We start from the raw sequence: 27,706 nt of genomic DNA, 5'->3' as shown, positions 1-27,706 counted from the left end.
GGGGAAACACCACACTGATTGACTGCCATGACATCTTCTGTGACAACTTTTTGTTGACCACAAGAAAGCATGATAAAAAAGGGAAACAGTTCTAAGACTTAAAAACTCTTCATGGATTGTCTGTTCTCATATAAAAACTGTTTTTGTTGTACAAAATACATTGCTGTTAGGTTTTATCATATTTTGCTTTCAGAAAAGAAAAAGATCTTAAAAATAAACTTTTGTGTATTGCAGCATTGCAGAGGGTTCTTTTTCTATTTCTTCGAACACCAGAAGGCACTTTATGTCCCTGAAAATCCATGATGCATCCATTTCAGCTCAAATACAGCTTGATTTTCTGTTCAAATAATGAAACAGTACTAGTTACTTTTTAAAAGCTATGCTATCACTATCTTCTCCTATAGAGTTTAATTAGGGTGAAACTCACCCATGTGCAGAAACCCCACACAATGCTTATGGACCACTTACTTCTTAAGCTCTCAATATTGAGCTTGAATGGTGCATTGGACTTCTGGACCAGTGCACAAGACTGGATTTCACCCTTAGTCTACATCTCTGAAAACTGGATCCCAATTTGGAGATTTCATTACTCCAGCTTTTCCAGCTTTAGTTTTCTGTCCATAGAATCAAGCACCTTCAAAATCTTTTTGCTGTATTAGCTGGCTGCAGGAGAGCACTCCGCAATTAGTGGTGGAAGATAGTGAGAAGCTTGCATGTAATGGTTAGTCATTCTGTTGTGGAGCAACATGCTTTTGGGGAGCTTCGTACTGTGTTTTCACTGCATTTTTGGTACTTGAAAACACCGTGCAAGCAAAGTCCTATGACTTGTCTCTATACGGCATTAAACACCGATGTTCTATAAAGTAACTACCTGTCTATGCTGGGAAACATGAACATACGTACTAATATAGTCAATGTCAAGGGGTGGAGTTTTACATCAGTGCTTAGATCTTTCATATCTTATCCAGGGGCTTTGACAAATTTAGCCAAATTCAAATTTTAATCCATTCACTCAGGTAACAATGTAATGAGCCATCTTCAACAGAGCACTCCTGCTAATGCAGCAGACCAGTTATAAATTCTAGGGCTTCTTCACCAAGAGCCTGACGCTGGGATGAACTATCACAAATGAAATATGCAACCCTACGCATGCATCGCTACCTTTCATGATCCGGAGACCTCAACTTTTCTTGTCTACACCTCTGCGTGATATTGAAAAGTAACAATATAGCAAAATGCAGCCGTTAACAGTTGGGATCATTTAGATTCCTGAAAATTCCCACTGCGCATATTAGCGGTTAACTGAAGGTAACTGTGATTTGGCCTGAGGACAGGATTATTAAAGAATCTACACTTCTGTGCTTTACTGTTTTAATACTCTCAAGTTAAAATTTTAGGAAAAACACTCGCACACTTCCTGGGCCTCCTCAGTAATGGTAAAATCCTGTCCTTGCTGCACTGGGCCATGTGAATTGGGGGATAAGGAGGAGGGGGGAGCAGAAGGGAAGAATGATGTGGTAGCACTCAGAGGATCTTTGAACCATCCTGTTTGGGAGCACTCCACACTGCAGCATACCTTCCTACTGCTCCAAAGAGGAGCAGTGCACTCCCCCACCCAAAACTAGAAAGCAGCCAACATGCAGGGACCCATGGAACTGGCCATGCTTCCAAGATAGCTGAGGTTATGGAGCATTGCTTGGGGTGTTAGCTTAGCCTTCAGTCTAGTGCTCAGTGGACAGTCCTAAATTGTTCCTGCATAGACATGCTCTTGGGGATTAAAGGCCCTTTGTATTCACTCCTCAGCCATGCCTGCAGCACACTAAGTCAAGACCCAACAGCATTTTTCCTTCAGATTATGTATATGATTCTGAACTCTGTATGAACTCTCAATTATACTGAACTCAATTATACTAAAAGCCCCCTCCCCCATCAGTCTTTGGATAGTGTCATGGTTAAGCTCCTGAGTTTTATTTCTTTTCTTTTTTTTTTAATGAAGCCACTCCAATTGCAGTATAATCTTAAGCAGACAACTCCCCCTCTAATAAGTCACCCCAAAGGTAGTCCAGCTATTACTGCTCGTTACACACCAGGGCAAGTCCAAGGAAAATGATGATGTCGAAAGTTACAGTTTCATTTTAAATACATACCACCATGAGTCACTCTTGAGCAGGAGCCTGCCCAGGTTTTCAAGAGCTCTGCAAGGTCCCTGAACATTTTTTTTTAATTGATGGGCTTACATCACCCCTTTGTGTGCGTGTTTATTGAACCTATATGTAGTGAGAATTGTGAAGGATTCACACTACTTTTTTTTATATCATGGTCTATAAATTGTCCTTGGACCCTAGAATAATAAAAGTGATTTTTTCCCCCCAAGCAGCTCAGGTGCCATCATCTTCTACTCTTCGCTTGAATTCCATGAGGCAGGGAAGCATAGAATATACTTTGAGAGTCGTTGTGCAATGGGTGGGAAGCTGTTAGCTCCTAAAAGTCTTCCCCAAGATAAAGTGGCAAATTGATGTATTGGAGATGCTGCTATATGTCAATTAAATTTATCTACATTCAAACATTCACTGAAAGGTTACAATTTTTTCAAAAAATATCAGCCAGCTGAATGACCCTGATTAACTCTAGAAAGGTTTTATTTACCAGGGAGGAAATCAATGCGTGAAGACAGAACACTCGCTGTAGTAGTTGGTATAAAGAAAAGGTGACAAATTGATGACGCCAACAGCAGGAGTCATGAACATAGTTAAACCTTATTTCTTTTTTTTTCCCACTTGACCGCAAACATGGTACTCAAGACAGGACAATAAAATTTACCAAAAGAAGCACCAGCACTACACTTAAAGCAAACTGTGCAGCTGTGGTCGGCCCATCTCAAAAAAGACATATAATGATATTGTAAAAGGTTCAAAAAAGGGCAACAAAAATGATTAGGTGTATGGAACGCCTTCCGTATGAGAAGAGATTAATAAGAATGGGACTTTTCAGCGTGGACAAGAGACAGCTAGGGGGGATAGAGGTCTATACAATCATGACTGGTGTGGAGACAGTAAATAAGGAAGTGTTGTTTACTCCTCATAACAGGAGAACTAGGGGTCACCAAATGAAATTAATAGGCAGCAGGTTTAAAACAAACAAAAGGAAGTATTTTTTTACACAACACATAGTCAGTCTGTGGAACTCTTTGCCAGAGGATGTTGTGAAGGCCAAGACTATAATAGGATTCAGAAAAGAACTAGAAAGTTCATGGAGGATAGGTCCATCAATGGCGATTACCCAGGATGGGCAGGGATGGTGTCCCTAGCCTCTGTTTGCCAGAAGCTGGGAATGGGTGACAGGGGATGGTTCATATAATGATTACCTGTTCTGTTCATTCCCTCTGGGGCACCTGGCATTGGCCACTGTCGGAAGACAGGATACTGGGCTAGATGGACCTTTGGGCTGACCCAGTATGGCTATTCTTATGAGGTCACACCGTTGGGCTCTCTTGTTTTAATTTATCACTGGCTTTCTTTAAAAAGCAGATTCTAGGCCACTATCTGAGGGCTGTCTGTCTTTTGTCACTGGGCTAGCTAAGTATGCGCTCTAGCAAAATAAATTGTATTACATAATATAAATATCCAGTTAATAGGTCCAGAATGAAATGGGCATTTCCTCCATATTAATTTACAATCTGCTTGTTACTAATGCATATTTCATTGTAATGTGACAATCCTTTAGACAATTAAAGACACAAAACTGTGCAACATGCGTGTAATATGGATGACTACCATGGTATCTGTGTGAATGCCACAATGGCATCCTTGCACTAAATACTCCCACACACTTAACAAATCTACCCAGCAAATAAAAATGAAGAAAACTAGAAGAATTGCAGTAACCAATATATACATACAAATATGTTTCTGTGCACACATGCACACAGCGACAGCTGAAGGAAGGACTTTTTTTAAAGACAGCACAGCTTGTTGTACCTCTCAATGGAAGTAATTTGTAACTAAGATGGTGAGGTGTTATTACCTGAATTCTACCTTTTGGGGTTTTCTGGTGTGGGGGAGCAGCATTATGTCACAATCTTAATGCCCCTTTAATGTAAAGGACAGGGTTGGATTTGCATTATTTATTCTAGCCAGCTCAACAGTATCTCAGACTAAATTTAAATATAGCTGAACTTTCAAAGAAATGAAAAGCTGTTACTATGACAATATTTCAGGTCTCCAAATTATAATTACCATATATGCATATATAAATACACACATGTACACAAAATGTTTGCAGTGTGCACAATATGACAGTGAAATGCACCATAAAACAGCAAATTCTAGTGTAAATTATTAGCAGTGCTAAGCCTTTTCAGGCAAATATTAGTCCTAAATTCTTCAAAAGCATTTGAGTCTGCCCTTCAACTGAGAAATTTTAGGTTACCCAAAAAATGTCTTTATAGGGTTCTGTTGCTAGTATATTTTAACATTCACATCCCATACAACCAGTAATGAGCGCTGGACAGTATCCAAAAAATATTTTATTTTATTATACCTCTAGACATTGCTGATGCTACTCAAGGTGATAAAAGGAGTTTCTTTTGTGTAGGGCTGCGACTGTCATTTTAGCCTTTTCTGCCGCTGACATTTTTCTTGTGAAGTTAAGCTTACTCAGATCAAAAGCCTTTGATTATGGTCCTTTGATTATGATGACAGAAGGCTTTTCTGACATCCTGGCTTAACACAGAGATGCTCATTCTGGAAATTAGGAAACTGGTTCTGATGTTAACGTCTCTGACTCGTTTTTTATTGAATAAGATGCCTATGGCTTAATATTTTTGTCTCCTCAAGATATTTAGGCGTGCTGCTTTCTCAGCCACAACATTAATAGGATTGAATTCTACTCTTAAACAAAAGCAGCTTTTTATTGTTTTAACTCACTATAAATTAAATGTGACATCATTTTTAAATGACAAATAAAGTGGGAGAAACTGCCTAACAATATCAGGATTGTCCAGTCTGACAGTCTCTGATTCTGGAGAATGTGTTGAGGGTCCCAGAAGTATAGCTAGAGTTCTGACAATTCTGCTTGAAGGGTTGAGTGTTTATCCCTTTAATAAGGGCATCTTTGCTTGTAATTGGGTGGTGGGCATTTGAGTTACGAGGTGTTAATAAAAACAACAACCCACATCACCACACAGCTTTTTAAATAGCCTGCATAAAAATCACTGCCCATCTCCATTATTCAATACAACTGATTATTAAGGGGGGGGGGGGGGAATCACTTTTTTTGGCCTTGTGATTTTTCCCATGTAGAGACATAAAAATTAAAAAACATTGAGGCCTTCTTTATCCATCTACAGCATAAACAAAAAGCAGACAAACACATTTTTCCTTTGCTAACACATTGCCTTCCATTTGGAATATCGTTCCTTAGTAATAACACGGGGCCTGATTCTGCTCACATTGAAATTAATGACAAAGCTCCCATCAACTTCAATGCGAGTAGGGTCAAGCCCACTATGAAATTAAGATTTCCAGGGATTTCATTTCTGTCCCATTCCACTGTGTGTGCTGATGGGGAAATGATTTCAGTGCCCAGGGCCAGGGATGCCATTATGGTGTTGCAATGGGACAATGTCAGTAGGCGCTACACTTAGCATTGCAGAAGCCTAAGAAAATGAACCCACTGGGGGGAGGGCTACCAAGGCAATGGGAGGAGTTAGCCACACACCTCAACCAGGATGTTTAAAGTTTAACATTTTGACAGAAACTGACAAGGAAAGGAAATTTGTAGTGAAGGCAGAATTGCAGCGTGAGGCTTCCCTAGGGATGACCATATGTGTTGCAATTGATGCTGTGGCAGGCAACTCTCAATTTTCTTCCAGCTTGTCACCTGCCAAGGGGACCAAACATAATGTAGAAGGACACAACCAAAATAGTGGAGGAGACAGCTTGAAGCACAGTTGGAGTCATTTCTTTACTAAAGCAGCAGTGAAAGGTAGGAAGATCTCGCGAATTGTCCCGATATTTTGCCTCCACTCACAGGCGGAACGGAGCCCGGCGGGGGCTCGCCCCCCCCCGCCCCGACTCCGCCCCTTCCTCCTCCCATTGGATCCCTCCCCAAATCCCTGCCCTGGCCCTGCCTCCAGCCCCGCCCCCTCACTGCCCCATTGGATCCCTCCCCAAATCCCCGCCCTGGCCCCGCCTCTTCCCCAAGCACGCCGCGTTCCTCCTCCTCCCCCCTCCCTCCCAGGCTTGCGCTGATCAGCTGTATGGCAGCGCACGTGCTGGAGGGAGGGGGGAGGTGGAGATGGAGCGGAGGCAAGCTGGTGGGGGGGGGGGCGTGTAGCTCCGGCAGCCGTTTTTTTTCCCCCCACTGGAGGGAGGGGGGGAGGTTGAGATGGAGCGGAGGCAAGCTGGTGCGGGGGGGGGGGGCGGGGCATGGAGCTCCGGCGGCCGTTTTTTTTTTTTTTGCTCCGCAGTCCCCGCTCCCCCACCTGTGTGATCTGGTCACCCTAGATGTAATCCTGCCTCAGCAAGGGGGCTGGACTGGATGACCACTGAGGGCCAGTCCAGCCCTACATTTCTATGGTTCCATAGCTACTGATTAACAGAACACAGCAGAACATTTTTAAGCCAGAACAAAGTCTTTATCCAAGTGACACTGCAGGAGGACTTTAGACAGGAAGAGTGTAGTTAACCCTTTATACAGATTATAAAATCAAGACAGCTGGGGGTTAAGTGGATTTGCTGAAAATCACCCAGGAAGTCTGTATCAGACTGAGGACTGATCACCTGACCTAAACCCAGAACTGTTGTTTCGCTATAAATGCTGAAAGTTCCACTGAACATGCTCTTGCCCAAACCGCCTTATAGACACTTCCCCTCCTTAAAGGGCAGCATATCAGGGCTTTCTGAGAGATGCAGCACTCAGAGCCTGGGTGACCAGAAATGTCTGACATCATCCTTACTACACCAGCATGACTGGTGTTACTTTTAATGGGAGCTATTTTAAAGAGCTCTGAAAACCTGCTTAGATCTCTCTCTCTCTCTCTCTCTGTGGGGTGTGTGTGTGTGCAGGGGGCTGATACTACAGGTGACGCTATTAGCACGTTTACTGATTTTTTTCATTTGACAGCCAGAAGTGCTAAAAGCGATGAGCCAGTGAATAGCAGCATCTGACATGGATCATTTACAACGAATATGGAATCAACATCATCTCGGCATGACAGCCAAGTTCAGGATCTACTCGAGCTGTATCCTTTCCCTACTGCCATACGATTGTGAAAATGGACACTGTGCCGCTCGGACTGGGCAAAGCTGGAGGCTGTCCACACAAACTGCCAACATTGTATATTGGGCATAAAGTGGCACCACTTCATTTATAACTGAGAGGTTTATGGTCACTCCGGTTTACAGACTACTGGGCCAAAAGTCCACAGATGGTATATTACGCTTTTCGGACATGTCACCAGAATGCCGCAAGATGTGCCAGCGAATGCCGTTCTCCGGGTGACTTGTAACAGCCAGGATAAAATTCCATCAACCGAGGGCTGGAGGCGGCTCAGAGACAGACCCCCCTATTACATGGGTGCAGCAAATCTGTTCTGCTGTTGGACTCTTGGCCCCATCAAGCCCTTGCGTCCGCACAGGAATGGACCAAATGGCGAACAATCGCTCTGTCCGACTGTCTAAGCATTGAAGAAGATGTGCATGACCTGAGTGACAGAAATGAGCTATTGAAATGGCTGCTGCCACTTGCAGGGAAGGAGCAGGAATACCGTGGATGCAGCGCAGCGTACAACCATTTACCTGCCATGTAAAATAACTCTGTCCCTTTTTAAAGGCCGCTCTTCTCCGCCCCCTCCCTCCCGCAGTTAAGAGACACTGATGCCCTTTGTTGAGGCTTCTCATGAAACAAAGCCATGCCCCTATAATTCTAGTGGGAGGGGGAGGTTGTGTTTGTTTTTTAGAAAATAGTTCCAAAATATTTGCATGTCCAGAAGGGTCTCAGATAGCTGCTGGCTAGCAGCGCCTGCTATTCCATGCTTCAGAAGAATAGGTATTTTTCCTAGAGCCTAGGCTGCGTATTTTAAATAACTAAATCAAACCCTCATGACCTTTTGCACAATCTGACATATTTTCTAGCAGATTTTTCAGAAATTAAAATGTCTGTCTTGGGACAGCTGGTTCTCCTTCATGAATAAACATGAAGCTAAATCTGTTCCATGCCCTCGAGGATGATTTCATTTCCCTCGCTTGAATTCTGTTCCCGATGGCCTACCTCAAATGGCTGAATCCAGAGTCCAGCTCTTCCCCGTCCCTCTGCTTTAAGGTGTCAAGGCAACAAACCAAGGAGCCTAAATGGCAAATGAAATGCGTATGCTGCTTATTTATGTATTTATTTAATGATTGTGGTACAATGTGCTGCTGTGCAGCATTTGCACTTCTGGGGCTCTGCTTCAGGCTGACTGATCTTGAAGGTCAGAATGGAGACAACTGATGTCACCCAAATCTCTCATCTGTCTGAACTCGCGATTGCTTTTTTAATTAAACAGCTGTCAGTGAAGTGCCTCGCTCAGCAAGGGTTGTGTCACCAGTACCCTTCCCCCACCGAAAAGGGCAAATGCTTTGAAGAGCTCTTTCCTGGAGGAAGACGCAGAAACATGCTAATGCCAGAAGAAACTCAGTGTGAGCTGTTTTTCATGTAAATACCCTGAAAATGCAGTCAAACAGTTGGCTGACTCAGCAGCCACACATCCCCCATGTAGCAAAATCCAATCTTCCCCCCCCTGGGGAAATGTCTTATTGCAACTAGCAGAGTGAGACTGTTGTTTTGCTCATCATTCAGCTATGTAGTAATATACTAGCTGATGTGATCATACAGGGTTGTAAAGTCTATTGGAGGGAGCTATTGTGGCTAGACTCGCCCTTCCTTCTTTCTTGTCCTGAACACAAGTAAAGAAAGGGGGCAGGAGGATAGGGAGGGGTGGTCTGGGCTTCAGCTTCTCCATCTTTGAAAAGATACAGTAATACTCACCTACCTCATAGGAAAGCTGTAAGGCTTCATTAAATGAATGTTTTAAAGCACTATGGCCTGGAGCCACAAAGATACTTGGGCACCTAACACCCAGGTTTAAGCACTTAAATTCCATTTTTAAGGCACTATTGCAATCCACAAAACTTCTGCTTGGCTTCTGCTGAACCCTCTAGGTGCCTAAACTCACTCAGCACCTATGTTTTCAGGGTAAAAGTTCCTCGGGCACTTGGGTTTTTGCCTCTGGGCATGCGCACTGCTACCTCCCTCTATGTGTCCAGACACCCCACATATCCCGCCTAAGCTCTAGAGTGATGCATACCAGGGGAGGAGAGGTACTCCTCCATCTACCTCACATGCAGGGCCTGACCTGGCAGGCGTGCTCAGAAGCTGCCTAACTCCACACAGAACACCGAGAGGGGAAAGGAGACCCTCCCTTAGCCTAGAGTTAGGGTATTCACCCAGGATGTGGGAGACTACAGTTCAAGTTCACACTCTGCATGATGAGAAGGGATTTGTAGAGGGATCTTCCAGCTCTCAGATGAATATCCTAGTCACTGGACTATAGAGTGAGTCTCCCTCTTTCTCTGGCTTAATTAAATTGGAACAACGTCAATAGGTGAGATTAAGGAAGATCCACTCTGCCCCTTCCCCTCCTATCACAATAGCCCAGTGGTTAGAACACCCACCTGAGAGGTGGCAGATCCCTGTTCACAGCCCTTTTCCACATCAGGTAGAAGGGGGACTTGACCTGGGGTTTCCCACATCCCATATGAATGCCCTAACCACTAACTAAAAGTTATAAGGAAGCTCCTCCTTCTCTGCCACATGGAGTTAGGCAGCCTAAGATCAGGTCCCACATGTGAGTTAGGAAGAAGAACACCTATTTTCCCCCAGCTTGTGGATTTCTAGCAAAGCGAGGCTCCTCCCTGCAGCCCAGACTAAGGTGCCTGTCTCCACGAGGGGGAGGGGCTTAGGGCACACCTCTATCATCAACATTTCTCATTGGCTATCTTAGATGACTCCCCACCTAGCATGCTAGCTTTTGTGGATCTAAGATGCCCATCTCTCCCCATTCATTGTAGAGGGAGCCTCCGCTCCTAACTCAGGCTTTGCAGCTCGCCGTGTTGTTCCTCTGATTTTCTAGGTGCCTTGGAACATGTAAGTCCTTTTGCGGATCTGAGCCTATGATAGTCTTAAATAAAAGGTGCTAAGGAAGTTGTAAGTAGTAATATTAGATTTTGTGTAATAGCACTTCTGCTGTTTATGGGTATAGATATATTCTGCACTCAAAGCAAGGAATCAGCAGTTTAAGATTCTAGCTAATTACACCTCTGTCAAATATATTTTAATACCAGGGAATAATTCTGTTCATTAGATGTGGAAGCACCTAATATTTCTCCCTGAAAATGGACAGGCTGAGAAATAGTCAATGCGTAAGATGAAACTGGTACCTTTTGTAAATGATCTATAGCATCAGTATAGGAATACACACTGCAGAACCAATACTGCATAAGAAGAACCCTAAACATATATTGTAGGAGAAGTCTCAGGGACAGAGGCTTTCAGAAAGATTTCATAGTATTTCCCTGGTATTTCAAGGCTCTCTGTAGGGTTAGAGCAAGTTACAATCCCCATTCAGGAAAACATTACAATGGCAATTTAGCGTAAAATTTGATATTTTTAGACCTGTCCTTGTTTAAGCATTGAAGTAAAAATGATGATCTTAGCAACAAGGCCTAATTCTAGGTCTACATTTCAAATATAAGGGACAGTTTCCAGATTTCACATAGGCCTGTTGAATTTTCATAGTCCTGCTCTGTATTTCCTGCTGTTTTTCTGTCAGAATAAGATCTCCACCTGTAACCCAGTGATCCTAAAACATTTACAGATGGGTTTGGAAAGTACAGACAGTTTTGTTTCCTGCTCTGTTAATCGGACTATTCATTTTAACAGAGCTTGATAATGCGGGCATCAGCACTCATTTAATTAGCTGGAATAAGCTCACTAGCAGTAACGATACATCCCTTGTTTTCAGAACTGTGTAAAACTTGTGTTATTAAACTGTGAAGTCATGAATTACTCAAAGGAAATCTGACCCCTGCTATCAATTTACAAAGGCTCTCTGACTCAGTCAAGATACTTAAATTAGAAAAGCAGAAACAGTTTTAAAACCTACAAAATATGTCATTGAGCTTCAGATACAGACACTCCCCGGGTTACGCAAACCCGACTTACTAAAATCCGCACTTACAGAAAAAGTTCCGTAAGTTCCGTAAGCCTTTTTTTTTCTTTTTGCGCAATTGTCGGGTATACGTTTCTGACTTACGCAAAATTTGACTTACGTAAGGCATTCCGTAAGTTGGGGAGCATCTGTAGTTGGTTTTAAAACATGCCATTTTCCAGATTGAGACACGGTAGGTGAGGTAATATCTTTTAGTGGACCAACTTCTGTGAGTGGAAGAACAAGCTTTTGAGCTTCACAGAGCCCTTCCTCAGGTCATGATGAGCTCATGAATCGTTAATAAAGAATCTCTTTGGAATTCACCACTAAATTTCAATTCACTGTTATGTATACTATTTAGTCTATCCAAACCAGGGCCAGTTTTCGCATGAAGCTAATGCATATAACAGCAACAGTGGTTATCACTGAATTGTAAGAAGCAAAAACCTGTTCTTCAGTAGGTTGCATTCATATAACAGAACTAGCTCATACAAGATTTTCATGACCTAGACACAGCAAACGTATAGTATTATGAGGTGTCTGTAATACTAAAAGAATTGCTTATCATGTGTAGTGATCTGTGAATTCAGAAAACAATATTTACACAAAAGCAAAACAGTCAAATAAGGGAAGGCTACTTGCAAAGCAGAGTAAAGCCAAGGAATGATTTCTGTTTGTTAAAACTTAAAGGAATGGGTTTATAAGCATTACAGGAGAGTGTTGTATGATTGCAGGAAAAAAGAAAAATTCTGAAGATCACTGTGTGACAAAGGTTTGTGATCTGGAATAATTTCAGGCACCAGAATCAATCCTGAGTATGACTAAACTAGGGGGGGGGGGGAATCACTATGTTAACATAACAGCAAGGATCTAGCATCCCAGTTAAAAGTAGCAACTCAATCTTCAGTTCCCTCTGTTAGGAATTTCCATACTGGATCAGACCAGTCGGTTGTCCATCTAACCCACTGTCCTTTCTGACAGTGGCTGGCACCAAATGTGTCTGAGGAAGATACACAAAACCCCATAAGGACTATTGTGGAAGACCATGCCAGCAAGCAATGTTTCTTCCCAACTCAGTCATATCAGGATTTATATCTCTAATTTAGCACATTCAGTTAATCCTATCTAATATAACTGAGGAAGTTTTTATAATCCAAATAAATATCCAATCTGTCTTTCGAATCTTGCTATGCTTTTTAGCTCAACAATGTCTTGTGGCAACGAGTTCCACATCTTAGTTATGTATAGTTTAAAAATAAATTTCCTTTAATCGATTTGAAATTAGCTGTCTTTCAGTTGCTTTATTCCTATCTTCCTGTATTCTAGCGAGAAAGGATAAACAGGAGTGCCTATTTTATCTTCTTTTTACTGTTTGTTATTTTGTATAATGTCATGGCTCTACAATGTCCCTACTTATATTTCTCTCCTTTGGAAATGAAACCAGCCTCAGTCTTTTTTCACATGGAACCATTTTTGTTACCTGGCCCTGAATTCCTGCTGTTTCTTAGATTATATATATATATACTTAGTTTTTAGTTTGACTCTCCTTCCTGGGCTTCCTGCCTCTTCACAGGCCCCTTTACAGGGCCGGCTCCAGGCACCAGCCTGGCAAGCAGGTGCTTGGGGCGGCCGCTCCGGAGAGGGGCGGCACGTCCAACTATTCGGCGGACGGTCCCTCACTCCCACTCGGCGTGAAGGACCTCCCGCCGAATTGCCGCCGCAGATCGCGATCGCGGCTTTTTTTTTTTTTTTTGGCTGCTTGGGGCAGCCAAAACCCTGGAGCCAGCCCTGCCCCTTTATATAGTCTTTTTTCACAGGCCCTTTACATAGTCTGTCCCTATCTCTCTTGGAAGAGAGCCCCACTTCAGGTCTTGCCTTATTCTATGGTCTCTCTTTTTCTCAGGGAAAGCTGTTCCTTACATTCTCTGGTACTCCTCCCCATTGTATCTACAATTGCTAGGTGCCCTCTGGGGCCTACATCTCCCAGAAATCCATTGTTCTGTGCTGAACCAAGACCAGGCCATGCTTGACCTAAAGGCACCCATATGGGCCAATGTACACTTTATTAATATCAAACTTTGCAGGACATGTTTTCAGAAAAACTGATTCTGGGAGTAGGGGTGTGGGTGGGGGACACAAGTTGGAGCTGAGAATATCCCTTTAACTATATTTAATGAAAGTTATTAATAGAGTCCGCTGGAATGAAAGCAGTGTCAGGAATCAGGGCCTGCAGCAGAGCCAGTCTTCAGGCAATCTAGTGAGCAGAGCTGGTCTGTAACAGATTGGCTATACTGCCTGATTCGTTGGAAGAGACAGCAGACCAGCTCTTAGGCACAGTAGCAGCAGTGCAGTTGGCTGCTCAAAGTCTTTGCCCATGGCTGTGATAGCTCCAGCCTTGTTCCAGCCATGCTTCAGGCCCGATAACCTGGCCTCTGAGGCCAGCTCTGACTCTATCACTCTCAGGGGCATCTAGCCTCTGAGGGTATTTCTACGTGGTAATAAAAGACCCAGGGATGGGCCAGGTCAACTGGCTCAGGCTGCAGGGCTAAAAATTGCAGCACAGACATTTGGGTTGGGGCTGGAGACTGGGTTCTGAAACCCACCACTCTCTTCGGGTCTCCGAGCCTGGACTCCAGCCTGAGCCTGAACAGCTAAACTGCAATTGTTTGCCTTGTAGCCTGCCCCCCTTCCCCGAACCTGAGTTAATTGACCTGGGTTCTGAGAATCGATGCTGTCGTTTTTTTATTGTAATGTAGATATACCCCCAGAAGCCAGCTCTGATTCTCTGGCCCCTCAGCCCCAGCTGTGATGCTTGGCTCCAGTTCCTGTTTGGGGTCTGACTCCTGCTTTGACCACTGGGCATGACTCCTGCTCCAACCACTAGGCAAGACTGTTCATGTTCCACTCATGTGACAAGCAGGAGAATATTATTAATGAGACAAGCTGCTTCTGTTTTATACAGGCTTTCTGCAGGTGTTTTCACATTTACCCAGTTAGTAAAAAAAAATAATTCAAAACATATTTATGCCCAAGATATTTCATGTCCCTTTTCCAAAGGGAGGTGAACAACTAATTTCTAAGTTTGATACATCTGCTCAGGTAAAGCTAGTTAACAAAGGGTCTGAGAAATAAATGTCCTCCTTCCATTTAATTACATTGCAACTTGCAGGGGGGAAATATCAGCGATTCACATTAATAAATTTGTTTAAAATCCTTTTAAGGTAGATTTTAAATTGAGAATTCTGTGCAAATGTAACTAAAAGACTTGCTCTGACTCTTTAAGAGGAAATACCATGGGTGAATGCAATTGGTTGCAATTTCCTTCGCTTTCCATCGTGGCCTGTAGTTTAAATGTGGAGCATGTTGATGTCCGTGGGACAAGCAAATGGGCATGCAAAGGCAGAACTGGCCCCACACAATCCACAAGAGGGCAGCCCTATCATTTGACAGGAGATGGAGAAAGTTACTTCTAGAATACCTTTACTCCACACTGGGCTCAGAGGTTCTGTTACACGAGAATTGCTATACTGGATCAGAGCAATGGTCCATCCACTCCTTGTGCCTGACTGGGGACAGGACTATATGGTTTGAAGGAAACTTTAAGAAATCTCATCCTATATAAGGCAACAGTGGATGTTCTTATTCATATGAATGTCTCACCTCTTTCTGAACCTTACCATGCTCTTGGCCTTAGTAACATCTTGTGGCAGTGATTTACACAGGTGAATTATGTGTTGCATTTAAAAAACGGTGACTTAAAAGTTTCATTGTTTCCAAACACCGAGAGCAAAGCCACAAAAATATTACAACCTAAAAAATGTTAATTGGCTACAACATAATTTATATTAATTATTTAGCAATTTCTCTGCGCTGAAAGGGAGGTGAAACTTGAAAAAAGGTAGCAAATGCCCTAGACATACTCCCTGCATGAAACTGAAAGGTTCAGCATTTGAATGCCAGTCTCCCCACGTAGTTATGTTCGAACTATCCATCCAGCACTTTTCGGTGCTTTGCATGTGTGTACGTCCACCACCTCCAGGCAGTCTTGACAGCGCACAGCGCAGCACCAGTGGAATTTACATTCGCATTTTGTCATCCGGCTGATCCGTGAAGTGTCGTAACCTCTTCCACAGCACATCACCTCGCAGCTGTCCATACCGCGGGAGGTTTGGTTACAAACCCGGCCAGATGTCCCAAGGGAGCCTAGAATGGAAATGCATTAAAAGTCAATTGAAAAGATGTGGGGTATTTTCAAGAACGGTTGAAAATATGTGAGACTATGTAAGCAAAACAACCATTAGCCAGGCACTTGAGGCCATTAAAGCAAGATGTGTGTCTCTTTGCAGAATGGGAAGTGGAAAGATAGGCCAATTAATTTCACATTCTACCTCTTGCTTGTTGAGAGGACCAGAGACAGACTGATTCTCCAACACCAGGCCACTTGCGACTCAATATCAAGCAACAGAAAGGGCAAATACTATGGAAAATGGCATTCAAATTATAGATAGGGAAGCTTTGGTTTTGCAAAACCTCACTTTGGGTGAGGGGAAGAGGAGGCGGAAACTGAGAAGTGGTTCTAGATTTGGCTCATTTCTGTTAGTATTACAGTGTCTTACTTCACCTGTCCCCTGCCTCCCTGGTGTTTTTAATTCTACCACCACTCACCCAGGCATATGTACTCCCTCCTGGCCAGGTACCCACCTGCAGCCAGGCACCTACGCTCAACGCTGTGAGAGCCTGGAGACCAGAAGGGAGCCACTGTGTGTGGCTGCTGGGTAAAGGGGGAGAAAAGAAGCCCTACAAAGGAGCTGTGGACTGGCTATGAACAGAAGACCCCAAACAGTGGTGTCTTATCTGTATAGGAAACAAGCAGCGAAGGCAGAAGCAGTTCCTACCAAAAATTCAGCAAAGAAGCACCCAGTGCCAGGGGAGCCAGCCAGCAGTACACACTTACTGATGGTGGCACCAGTGGGCTGGCCTCTCAAGCCAAGGCCTGGGACAATTGCTCTGGCCTAAAACATCTGTGGCTATATCTACACTGCAAAGTAAATCAGGACCCAGCCTTGAGCTCAACCCCAGCCTCCAACTACACACAAATCTCTCAGACTTGGGTTTGGACCTAGGCTCCTAGGACCCTGGGGGAGGGTGGGGGGTGGAGGATTCGAGCCCGAGTCAAGACATGACACAGGGTTTGAGCTCTGTTGCTTTTGCAGTGTAGGCACAACCCTGATCTCTGACTCAAGCCCGGGAGTCCGCCAAAAGTATCCCACAGTCCCAGGGACCAACTTCCATTGTCCCCTCTATCCCAAAAATCTCTAATCGACTCCAGGGAAAATGGAAGCAGCCCTCCTTCGTGTAGTGCAGAGGCTCAGTGAGTTAGCATTAGCCCTTCCATTGTCCGCTGACTGCCAAGCTGCAACCAAACCAGCAGAGAGCCTCCTGTGTTTGCAACGGAGACTGAACAGAAGGCGGCTTTTGCAAAGCACGCTGCTTCGTGGTCACAGGAGCACACCCTCATTTTGGTGAATCTCTGGTGGGAGGCCAGAAAAACAGTGGACTTTAATAAGAGAATCAGGAATGACCACACATAGTAGCAAATAGCAAAGAAGCTGGCAGCTTTGCAAATTTACCAGACCAGTGACCAATGCAGGGAGCAGATTAAGGAGATGAAGAGTACCAGAAAATCAGGGACCAGAAACGCACCTTGAGCAACTTGCTGACATTATGTTCATTTTATGTGGAGTTTGACTGGGTGCTGGGAACTGTGCTGAGCACGGAGCCAACGGTCACCTGGTCAGCCAGGATGGTGCCCTGCTAGCCCCAGAATCCGGCATAGGGACTGATGGGAGCCAGCAGTAGGTGCTGAGTGAGGACAGTGAAGTGACGCTGTTGGTGAAACGGGTCCCCCAGGAGGCTTTGCTTCAGGAGCAGCAGCAGCACATCCTGGGACTGTACTCGGAGGAGCTACTTGATGCCCCCATGAGAAACAGCCTGACATGAAGCCTGCAGCAGACACAGAAGGGGCAGAAGTTGCCCTGGAGCCTAGTAAATTTCTGGCTCCATTTTAATGTTTATTAATATAGGAATGGGAGGGATTTCCGTTCTCTGAAACAATGCAAAAGTTATTAGACGCCCCGGCTAGCAGAGTGTATCCATTAATGGTGAATTATATGTCAGCAGCTGGCTCTCCCTCTGACCTCTCCCCCGCCACATGGAGTTCAAAATGGCAACCAGGAAATGCAAACAGTAAAAATGCCTTGAAAGTGAATTTTTACTGGATAGGCACAGATTTTTGTTAGGGCCATTACTGTTTCCTAAAAATAATCACCTTACAGTGCCATGCCTGTAAGTACTCCACTCTGTAACGAACTACCTGGGAACGGTGAACTGTGCAAGGAGGAGGTGGAAACATTTTCCATTCACAAATCTAGTCCATTTCAGTTAGAGGTAGTCCAGGCAGTCCCTAGTGCCCAAGCATCGAAAGCCCCAGAATCAACGAGCCGCATCCCACCCCACCCCACCCCACAAGCACATTCTCTCTCTTCTATGGGGCCATGCAAGTCCATAAAGTGTGAACACAAAGCATCCCTGACCTCTGTTGTCTAGATGCATCCAGCTCCAGCTGTGGTAGCTGCACTCTCTAGCTGAGTGTACCAATTCAGCAGCCCCTCACTGTCACAGGTCCATTCAGGGGAAATGGCTCCCCTCTGGCTTCACAAAAATTGTGATGAGCAGCAGGCCCCAGTAATGTGGACAGCAATGATGATATTGGCATCCTAATGGGTCTGTAAACATCTCCAACATGATTTCAATATGCCAAAAGCAAATTCAATAACAATTCTACACCTGCTGAGAGTGTAATTAAACCGTCTTGTGCCAGGGCCTCTGAAATCAGAGTATGGTTTCATAAGTCAAGGCAAAAGCAGGTACGCAGGGCCCCCAGAATAATGGTGGGGATAGGAACTCTGTTTATGACAATGTCATCTGATGGGAATAGAGTCCCAGCCTGTCCAGGAATGTAGACTCCCGATCAGCAAAATACCTTAGGACAGGCCTGCACAACACGCGGCCCGCGGGCCGCATGCGGCCCGCGTGGGCCCACTGTGCGGCCCACGGGCAAGCGGTGGGGGGCGGTTTCCGGGTTCACCCCCTGCCCGGGGGGCCCGACCTCACAGCCCCGCGCGCCGCGCTCTGACTGCCCTGACAGTCAGAAGCGCGGCTGCCGGGTTCGCCCCCTGCCGGGGGGGGGGGGGGCAACCTCAGCCCCGCGCTCTGACTGCCCTGACAGTCAGAAGCGCGGGGCAGGGGGCGAACCCGGCAGCCGCGCTTCTGACTGTCAGGGCAGTCAGAGCGCGGCGCGCGGGGCTGAGGTCGCCCCCCCCCCCCCCCCGCCGGCAGGGGGGGTTCGCCCCCTGCCCCGCGCTTCTGACTGTCAGGGCAGTCAGAGCGCGGCGCGCGGGGCTGAGGTCCCCCCCCCCCCCCCCCCACCGGCAGGGGGCGAACCCAGCAGCCGCGCTTCTGACTGTCAGGGCAGTCAGAGCGCGGCGCGTGGGGGGGGGCGACCTCAGCCCCGCGCGCCGCGCTCTGACTGCCGTGACAGTCAGAAGCGCGGCTGCCGGGTTCGCCCCCTGCCCCGCGCTTCTGACTGTCAGGGCAGTCAGAGCGCGGCGCGCGGGGCTGAGGTCGCCCCCCCCCCCCCCCCCCCCCCGCCGGCAGGGGGCGAACCCGGCAGCTGCGCTTCTGACTGTCAGGGCAGTCAGAGCGCGGCGCGCGGGGCTGTGAGGTCGGGCCCCCCGGGCAGGGGGTGAACTCGGAAACTGCCCCCCACCGCGGGCTGTGAGGTCGGCCCCCCCCCCCGCACACACGTCGCCATCTCCCGCGCCTCCTGCCTGGCGTCCAGCGTCACTTCCAGGGCTGCTGAGGCGGGAAGCGCTGGCTGGGCACGAGGCAGACCTGGTAAGTCCGAGCGAGGGGGGAGGCATCCGGCCTGGGCTCTAGCCGCAGCTCACGGGGGCTGGGGTCAGGGGGATGTCCGGGTCAGGGGGATGTCCAGCTCAGAGGGGCTGGGCTCAGAGCTAGGGGTCAGGGCTGCGGGGGGATGGGGTCGGGGGGGGTGTCTGGCTCAGAGGGGCTGTGCTCGGAGCTGGGGGTCAGGGCTGCTGGGGGATGGGGTCGGGGGGTGCTTAGCTCAGAGGGGCTGGGCTCGGAGCTAGGGGTCAGGGCCGGGGGGGGCTGGGTTCAGGGGGTGTCCGGCTCAGAGGGGCTGTGCTCGGAGCTGGGGGTCAGGGCTGCTGGGGGATGGGGTCGGGGGGTGCTTAGCTCAGAGGGGCTGGGCTCGGAGCTAGGGGTCAGGGCTGGGGGGGGCTGGGTTCAGGGGGTGTCCGGCTCAGAGGGGCTGTGCTCGGAGCTGGGAGTCAGGGCTGCTGGGGGATGGGGTTGGGGGCTGCTCAGCTCACAGGGGCTGTGCTCGGAGCTGGGGGTCAGGGCTGGGGGGGTATGCCCAGCTCAGAGAGCCTTACCATGCTGCTAACCCCCGCCTCCCCCGTCTCCCAGAGCCTCAGCGCGCCGCGTCCAGGAGCGGCCCTGGACAGCGCTGCAGCGGCCTGGCTCCAGCGGGACGTGAGCTCCCGCTGCTCGGCTGCAGCTCGCAGCCCCGCCCTCTTACCACACGGCTCTGAGCGGGAGAAGCTCAGGCCTCTCTGGAGCAGCGCCGCTGCAGCTCTGTCCAGGGCTGCTCCTGGACGCGGCGCTAGGATGACCAGACATCCCGATTTTATCGGGACTGTCCTGATATTTGCTTGTTTGTCCCGCGTCCTGAACGATGTTCGGTCGGGACACTGGAAAAACAAACAATTTTGCCCTCTGCTCCGGCGCACAGGCGGAGCCCGGAGGGGCTCTCACCCCCCCCCCGCCCCACTCCGCCTCCTCCTTCCCCCATTGGATCTCTCCCCAAATCCCTGCCCCCAGCCCCGCCCCGCCCCCTCACTGCCCCATTGGATCCCGAGCCGGGCCTGGGGAGGAGATGCCCCTGTGCAGCAGCCTGGGCACACGGGCCATGGCCGGCCGGGGCCGGGAGCGCTGCAGTGCAGCGCGGCGGCTGCTCCAGCCCTGCAGCCCACGGGGCAGCACGGTGCGTCCGGGGGCAGCGCGGAGCGGGCAGGGCCCGGGTGGGCGGCGCGGCCCGGGGGTGTGGGCCACCCATCAGAGACACGCGGCGGAGAGGGGCTGCCGGGGCGAGACTTGTCCCAGGCGGGGCGGCCGGCGTACAGGGGCGAGGAGCCGGTCAGGGTCCCCCAAACCGATAAACTTCCCCGCCGCTGCCGGGGAGCCCCGCACCTCTCCTGCTCGGCTGCGCTCCAGCGGGCCGGGGGGCCAGAGGCTCCGCGGGGAAGGCAGCTAATGCCCCCGGACCCTCCAACGGCTGGATGAGCTAATTCCCGAGAAGACCAGCAGGAGGCGCCGCCGGGGTGAGTCCTGCTTGCTTACACGGGGGCTGGGCGGCGCTGGGGGGGGAGATGGGGTTCGGCGGGGCTGGGTGGCGCGGGGGGGGGGCGTTTCAGTACGGCCGGGGGGTTTCGGCCCTCGGCTATTTTCTTTGGAGTAATATGGCCCTCGCCGCTTTACAAGTTGTGCAGGCCTGCCTTAGGATCATGAACTTTTCCTGTACAGTCCACGTTGACATTCATAAATCTGCCTTTGTGGTCCACTAGTGCCTGCAAAACAATGGAGTAGTGCCCTTTGTGCTTTATGTACTTATGTGCTCCTTGAGGAGGGTAAACTATGGGCATGTGCATCAGTGGCCCTGGGGCAGTGTAGAAACCCCATTCTCTCAAAGCCAGCAATTACTTCAGGAATATTCTTTTATGCTCACCACCTAGGGGCAAAGCACACACCTGATTGTCTCAAAACATCCACCACTTTACCCACAGTCGACTTTCCAATACCAAACTGGTTGGCAACAGACCTGTAGCAGTCTGGGGTAGCAGCTTCCAGACAGTTATAACAATCCGCTTCTGGACTGGCACGGGTGCCCTCTTAGAGGATTGGGGAAAGCTGTCACAAAGCTCCAGAAATGTAGCTGGTCATCCCAAGTGCACATGATGATGTGATCTCACCAGTCTGTGCTTGTGGCCCTGCTCCAGAAGTTCATAGGGGACATCAGCGGCTGTACCAAGTGTCACAAGCAGCATCGAGTCTGCCATGTCTGAGTCCTCCTCCTTTTGCTCCATCATAAGCTGTGTCAGGTGCCTTTGGTGGGTCAGAAAATGCCACCAAAATGTCCACCAGCATCTCACAGAAGCCCTGCCCATTTCCTGACACAGGAGTGAAAGCGCAAGCAAGAGAAGCCTTCAAAAGGCTCCTCCTACATGGCGCTGGCTCCAGTAGCTGGGAGCACAGAGACCAAAATGACTGCTTGGCAGGATGCGTTGGCGGTCAGTTCAAACTTCCTGTAACATGCAGGGGACAGTCAAGTTTTCCCACAGTGCATCAAGGTCAAAGGCCACATTTCAGGCAGGCACTAGGGAGTCTGGGATATGGTTGGTTTGACTCAGGTCTACATGTTGCACTGTGGACGCTAGTGCCCCAGGTTCAAGCCTGGGGTAGAAAATTCTTAACATGGGATTAACAATCAGTGTAGATGCTCAAGCCCTGGGTTCTCTAATCCAGGCTCAGCTGACTTGAGTCCCACTAACTGGGCTTCCATTGCAGTGTAGACATACCCTGTGGAGCTCAGTCTCTCTGCCTATAGAATGAGGCTGATACATGGTGGCCTGTATAAAGTGCTCTGAAATCTCCTGAGAATAAATTCAATATAAATACAAACAACTCTTCTTACCCCTCCTCAACATGGGTTAAAAGTGGACTTTTCTTTCCACTTGCAGGCTTTTTAAGAAGTGTAGGAAGGCACTGGAGACATTTTACATTTCTATGAAACATTAAAATGCCTCTTGCAAGACTCAGAGAGCCTCTGCCATTCCCCCCATGGTGAGAACGGGCTGGATTTACTTTAGAGCTCTAGAATTTTCCCACAGTGCACCCTGGTCAAAGGGCTGGCCACATTTCAGCTGGATGTTGTAATACCCTCTATTTTCTAATTTTTCCAGGGTTAACCTGAAAAAAAAAATTCATTTGTTGAACTGAATGGAAATGTTTTGTTTTAGGTCAGATTGACATTAAACTGTATGTGTCTGAGCTGCCAGGCTGCCTCCTGCCCCCATTCTCTCCTACGGGCTGGGTTCCTTGGCTGAGCTACATATCCCGTGAAGCATCGCAACCTTCCCTCTGGCCAGGCCTCCACAGTGCATGATGGGAGTCCCATGAGTAGGCGAGATCAGCCATTTTTACTTAGTTCTCAGCAGGACATTTTCCTGTCTATGAAACAAAACTCTATGTTAGTCTGTCCTCCCAGAAAATGTGCAGATGATCACTACTGTGTCCTAGGCATGTTATGGGATTCTGGGCATGTTCAAGTGTATGGGATGTGACAGACCCAGAGCAGTGGGGTACAGGAGTCTGGTAGAGGGCAAATATACTGGTCACTGGATGAGTAGTTTTCTGTTCCCTGAGTGACCAGACCTATTGGGATCAAGGAAGTGGGCGGGCAAAGCCCACCCACTGCTAAAGGATCGCCCCCAGCCTAAGGGGGGGTCCACAGGACCTGGAGACCAAAAAATTACGGGGGACAACTAATAAAAGAACAGGGACAGGAGTGAGGTCAAAGGGTCTGTCATAACTATAAAGGGAAGGGTAACAGCTCTCCTGTGTACAGTACTAAAATCCCTCCTGGTCAGAGACTCCAAAATCCTTTTACCTGTAAAGGGTTAAGAAGCTCGGGTAACCTGGCTGACACCTGACCCAAAGGACCAATAAGGGGACAAGATACTTTCAAATCTTGGGGGGGGGGGGGAAAAAAGGCTTTTGTGTGTGCTCTTTGTTTTAAGGGGTTGTTCGCTCTTGGGACTGAGAGGGACCAGACATCAATCCAGGTTCTCCCCATCTTTCTAAACAAGTCTCTCTTATTTTCAGAATTGTAAGTAAAAGCCAGGCAAGGCGTCTTAGATTTACTTTGTTTTCTCAACTTGTAAATGTACCTTTTACTAGAGTGTTTATCTTTGTTTGCTCACTTTGAACCCTTCTCTTAACAAAGGCCCTCGTTAAAAAAAACGTAACACCTCTGCCTTTAGGCAAGGAGAGATAAGATATGCATCTACCTTTAGCTCTGCTTTCCAAGCAGCTAGAAGGAAAAAAAAATTTCGTACTGGCTTTTGGGTTTAAAACGAATCCCACCGCTCTGCCACCATGTCAAGGCTGTATCCCCACTTTGAACTTTAGGGTACAAATGTAGGGGCCTGCATGAGGACTTCTAAGCTTAACTACCAGCTTAGTTCTGGTCCGCTGCCACTACCAAACAAGTAGCTAACAAAATACAACTGGCCAAACTACAAGCAGAAGAAAATGAAAGAAAACATCAGAGACTGCTTCAAATTAAAAAACTTGAAGAGGAGGCCCATGAAAGAGAAGAGAAAGCCAAAGAGGAGGCCCACAAGAGAGAAATGGAGCTGGAAAAAGCCAAATAGGAGGCGAGAGAAAAAGAAAGGAAGCATGAACTGGAAGCAGCAAGGGCTAAGCAGGATGCATCAGACCATCCTAGCAACTCCTCTCCAGGTACCACTTCCCATCCCAGAAAATTCCCCACCTACAAGGCAGGCGATGATACTGAGGCCTTCTTAGAAAATTTTGAAAGGGCCTGCCTTGGATACAGCATCGCTGCAGACCAGTACATGGTAGAGCTGAGGCCGCAGCTCAGTGGACCCTTAGCAGAGGTGGCGGCTGAAATGCCTAAGGAACACATGAACAGTTATGAACTTTTTAAAAACAAGGCCAGAATCAGAATGGGGCTAACACCTGAGCATGCCAGTCGCCGGTTCAGAGCCCTAAGGTGGAAACCCGATGTGTCATTTACCCGACATGCCTACCACATTGGGAAAAATTGGGATGCCTGGATATCAGGAGCAAATGTTAAATCTATGGAAGAGTTGCCCTTCCTAATGCAAATGGAGCAGTTTTTAGAGGGTGTTCCTGAGGAAATAGAAAGGTACATCCTAGATGGGAAGCCCAAAACTGTAACCGAGGCGGGGGAGATTGGAGCCAAATGGGTGGAGGTGACAGAAAAGAAAAAAGCTAGTAGCAGTTGGAGCGAATATCAGAAGGGGCAAGCCGAAACAAAACCTTACCACCGGGGACAACCCAAGGCCCCACCCACATCCCAAGGGAAACCCCAGACGCCTTCTCACCCCACCCCACCAGTCTCCATCAACCAACATCGCCCCGGTGATATCTTAGCAGGGCGATGTTTTAAATGTAATGAACTGGGGCATATAAAGGCTCACTGCCCCAAGAACCCCAACCGATTACAGTTCATTACACCCCAATCACACCAAAGATCCCCAGACCCAGATGCCTCTCTCATACCCTCGGAGCGAAGGAAAACCTTGAGAGTGGGCGGAAAGAAGGTTATCGCTTGGAGGGACACTGGGGCACAAGTGTCAACTATCCACCAATCCCTAGTGGACCCCAAACTCATCAACCCGGAGGCTACAGTGACAATTCAACCCTTTGTGTCACAGTCTGTAACCTTGCCTACAGCCAAGTTGCATGTCCAATACCGTGAACTTTTGCAGTCTATGACAATTATCCCATCCCCATGCTGCTGGGGGAAGACTTGGCCAACCATGTGAAGCTAGCCAAGAGGGTGGGAATAGTCACCCGCAGCCAGGCTAAGCAAGCTTCCACCCCCATCCCTGTTCCTGAGCCGTCCACCAGGGCCCCATCTGTGTTACCACAGACCCAAACAAAGGTGGTGGAACTGGATCCCCTGCCAACGACTGCAACAGCCGTAGTGGATCCAATCCCAGAGACCCAGCCAAAGCCAGTCCCAGAACCGGAACTGGCAACGCAACCAGCACCAGAACCATTGCCAGCACTGAGTCCAGCGCTTGCAAGCCCGTCTACAACTCCAATGCCAGAGGGCACCAGCGAGTCTGAACTGGTGGAAGCAGCAGATAACCCTACCCAAGAGGCTCAGCCAGAGCCTGAAATACCACATAGTGCACCAGCGGACAGCGGTTCACAGTCAATGGAAACAGCCCCAGCACCTGCATCGCTTCCAGAGGGACCAAGCCCCAGTCCACAGTCCAAGGAGGAACTGATGTTTCCAGCATCAAGGGAACAGTTCCAGGCCGAGCAGGAAGCAGATGACAGCCTTCAGAAAGCTTGGGCGGCGGCACGGAGCACCCCACCGCCTCTCAGCTCTTCTAACCGATCCCGGTTTGTTGTAGAAAAAGGACTTTTATACAAGGAGACTCTTTCTGGTGGGCACCAGGAAGACTGGCATCCTCAAAGACAGTTGGTAGTTCCCACTAAGTATCGGGTAAAGCTCTTGAGCTTAGCCCATGATCATCCCAGTGGCCATTCTGGGGTGAACAGAACCAAAGACCGGTTGGGGAAGTCCTTCCACTGGGAGGGAATGGGCAAGGACGTTGCTAATTATGTCCGGTCTTGTGAGGTGTGCCAACGAGTGGGAAAGCCCCAAGACCAGGTTAAAGCCCCTCTCCAGCCACTACCCATAATTGAGGTCCCATTTCAGCGAGTAGCTGTGGATATTCTGGGTCCTTTCCCAAAGAAGACACCCAGAGGAAAGCAGTACGTACTAACTTTCATGGATTTTGCTACCCGATGGCTGGAAGCTGTACCCTTAAGCAACACCAGGGCTAACAGTGTGTGCCAGGCATTAGCAGACATTTTTGCCAGAGTAGGGTGGCCCTCCGACATACTTACAGATTCGGGAACTAATTTCCTGGCAGGGAACATGAAAAACCTGTGGGAAGCTCATGGGGTGAATCACTTGGTTGCCACCCCTCATCACCATCAAACCAATGGTCTGGTGGAGAGATTTAATGGAACTTTGGGGGCCATGATACGTAAATTCGTAAATGAACACTCCAATGATTGGGACCTAGTGTTGCAGCAGTTGCTTTTTGCCTACAGGGCGGTACCACATCCCAGTTTAGGGTTTTCACCATTTGAACTTGTGTATGGCCGCGAGGTTAAGGGGCCATTACAGTTGGTGAAGCAACAATGGGAGGGGTTTACGCCTTCTCCAGGAACTAACATTCTAGACTTTGTAAGCAACCTACAAAGCACCCTCCGACACTCTTTAGCCCTTGCTAAAGAAAACCTAAAGGATGCTCAGGAAGAGCAAAAGGCCTGGTATGATAAACATTCCTTCAAAGTAGGAGACCAAGTCATGGTCTTAAAGGCGCTCCAGGCCCATAAAATGGAAGCATCGTGGGAAGGCCCATTCACGGTCCAGGAGCGCCTAGGAGCTGTTAACTATCTCATAGCCTCCCCCACCTCCAACATAAAGCCTAAGGTATACCATGTTAATTCTCTTAAGCCCTTTTATTCCAGAGAATTAAACGTTTGCCAGTTTACAGCCCAGGAAACAGATGACGCGGAGTGGCCTGCAGGTGTCTACTACAAAGGAAAAAGGAATGGTGGCGTGGAAGAGGTGAACCTCTCCACGACCCTGGGACGTCTGCAGCGACAGCAGATCAAGGAGCTGTGCACAAGCTTTGCACCGATTTTCTCAGCCACTCCAGGACGGACCGAACGGGCATACCACTCCATTGACACAGGTAATGCTCACCCAATTAGAACCCCACCCTACTGGGAGTCACCTCATGCCCAAGCTGCTATACAAAGGGAGATCCAGGACATGCTACAGATGGGTATAATCCGCCCCTCTACCAGTGCATGGGCATCTCCAGTGGTTCTAGTTCCCAAACCAGATGGGGAAATACGCTTTTGCGTAAACTACCGTAAGCTAAATGCTGTAACTCATCCTAACAACTATCCAATGCCACGCACAGATGAGCTATTGGAAAAATTGGGACATGCCCAATTCATCTCTACTTTAGACTTAACCAAAGGGTACTGGCAAGTACCACTAGATGAACCCGCTAAGGAAAGGTCCGCCTTCGTCACCCAGGCAGGGGTGTATGAATTCAATGTACTCCCTTTCGGGTTGCGAAATGCACCCGCCACCTTCCAAAGACTTGTAGATGGTCTCTTAGCGGGATTGGGAGAATCTGCAGTTGCCTACCTCGATGATGTGGCCATTTTTTCTGATTCATGGACAGAACACCTGGAGCATCTGGAAAAAGTCTTCGAGCGCATCCGGCAGGCAGGACTAACTGTTAAGGCTAAAAAGTGTCAAATAGGCCAAAACAGAGTAACGTACCTGGGGCACCAGGTGGGTCAAGGAACTATAAATCCCCTACAGGCCAAAGTGAATGCTATTCAAAAGTGGCCGGTTCCAAAGTCAAAGAAACAGGTCCAATCCTTCTTAGGCTTGGCCGGATATTATAGGCGATTTGTACCACACTACAGCCAAAT

General features: G+C 48.1%; 1 protein-coding gene across 1 annotated transcript in view; it reads right to left on the bottom strand.

The window, feature by feature from the left end:
* Window positions 1–15,221: 15,221 nt before the first annotated feature.
* Window positions 15,222–27,706, bottom strand: part of WNT2 (Wnt family member 2) — a 57,283-nt gene continuing 44,798 nt past the window's right edge. Inside the window, exon 5 of the mRNA XM_065423843.1 lies at window positions 15,222–15,451. Within this exon, the coding sequence (XP_065279915.1) occupies window positions 15,222–15,451 (230 nt within the window). The remainder of the gene's footprint in view (window positions 15,452–27,706) is intronic.

This window comes from Emys orbicularis, chromosome 1, assembly GCF_028017835.1.
Source record: "Emys orbicularis isolate rEmyOrb1 chromosome 1, rEmyOrb1.hap1, whole genome shotgun sequence".
Taxonomy (NCBI): Eukaryota; Metazoa; Chordata; order Testudines; family Emydidae; genus Emys; species Emys orbicularis.
The sequence above is the reverse complement of the archived record's forward strand: the minus strand, read 5'-3'. Positions and strand labels throughout refer to the sequence as shown.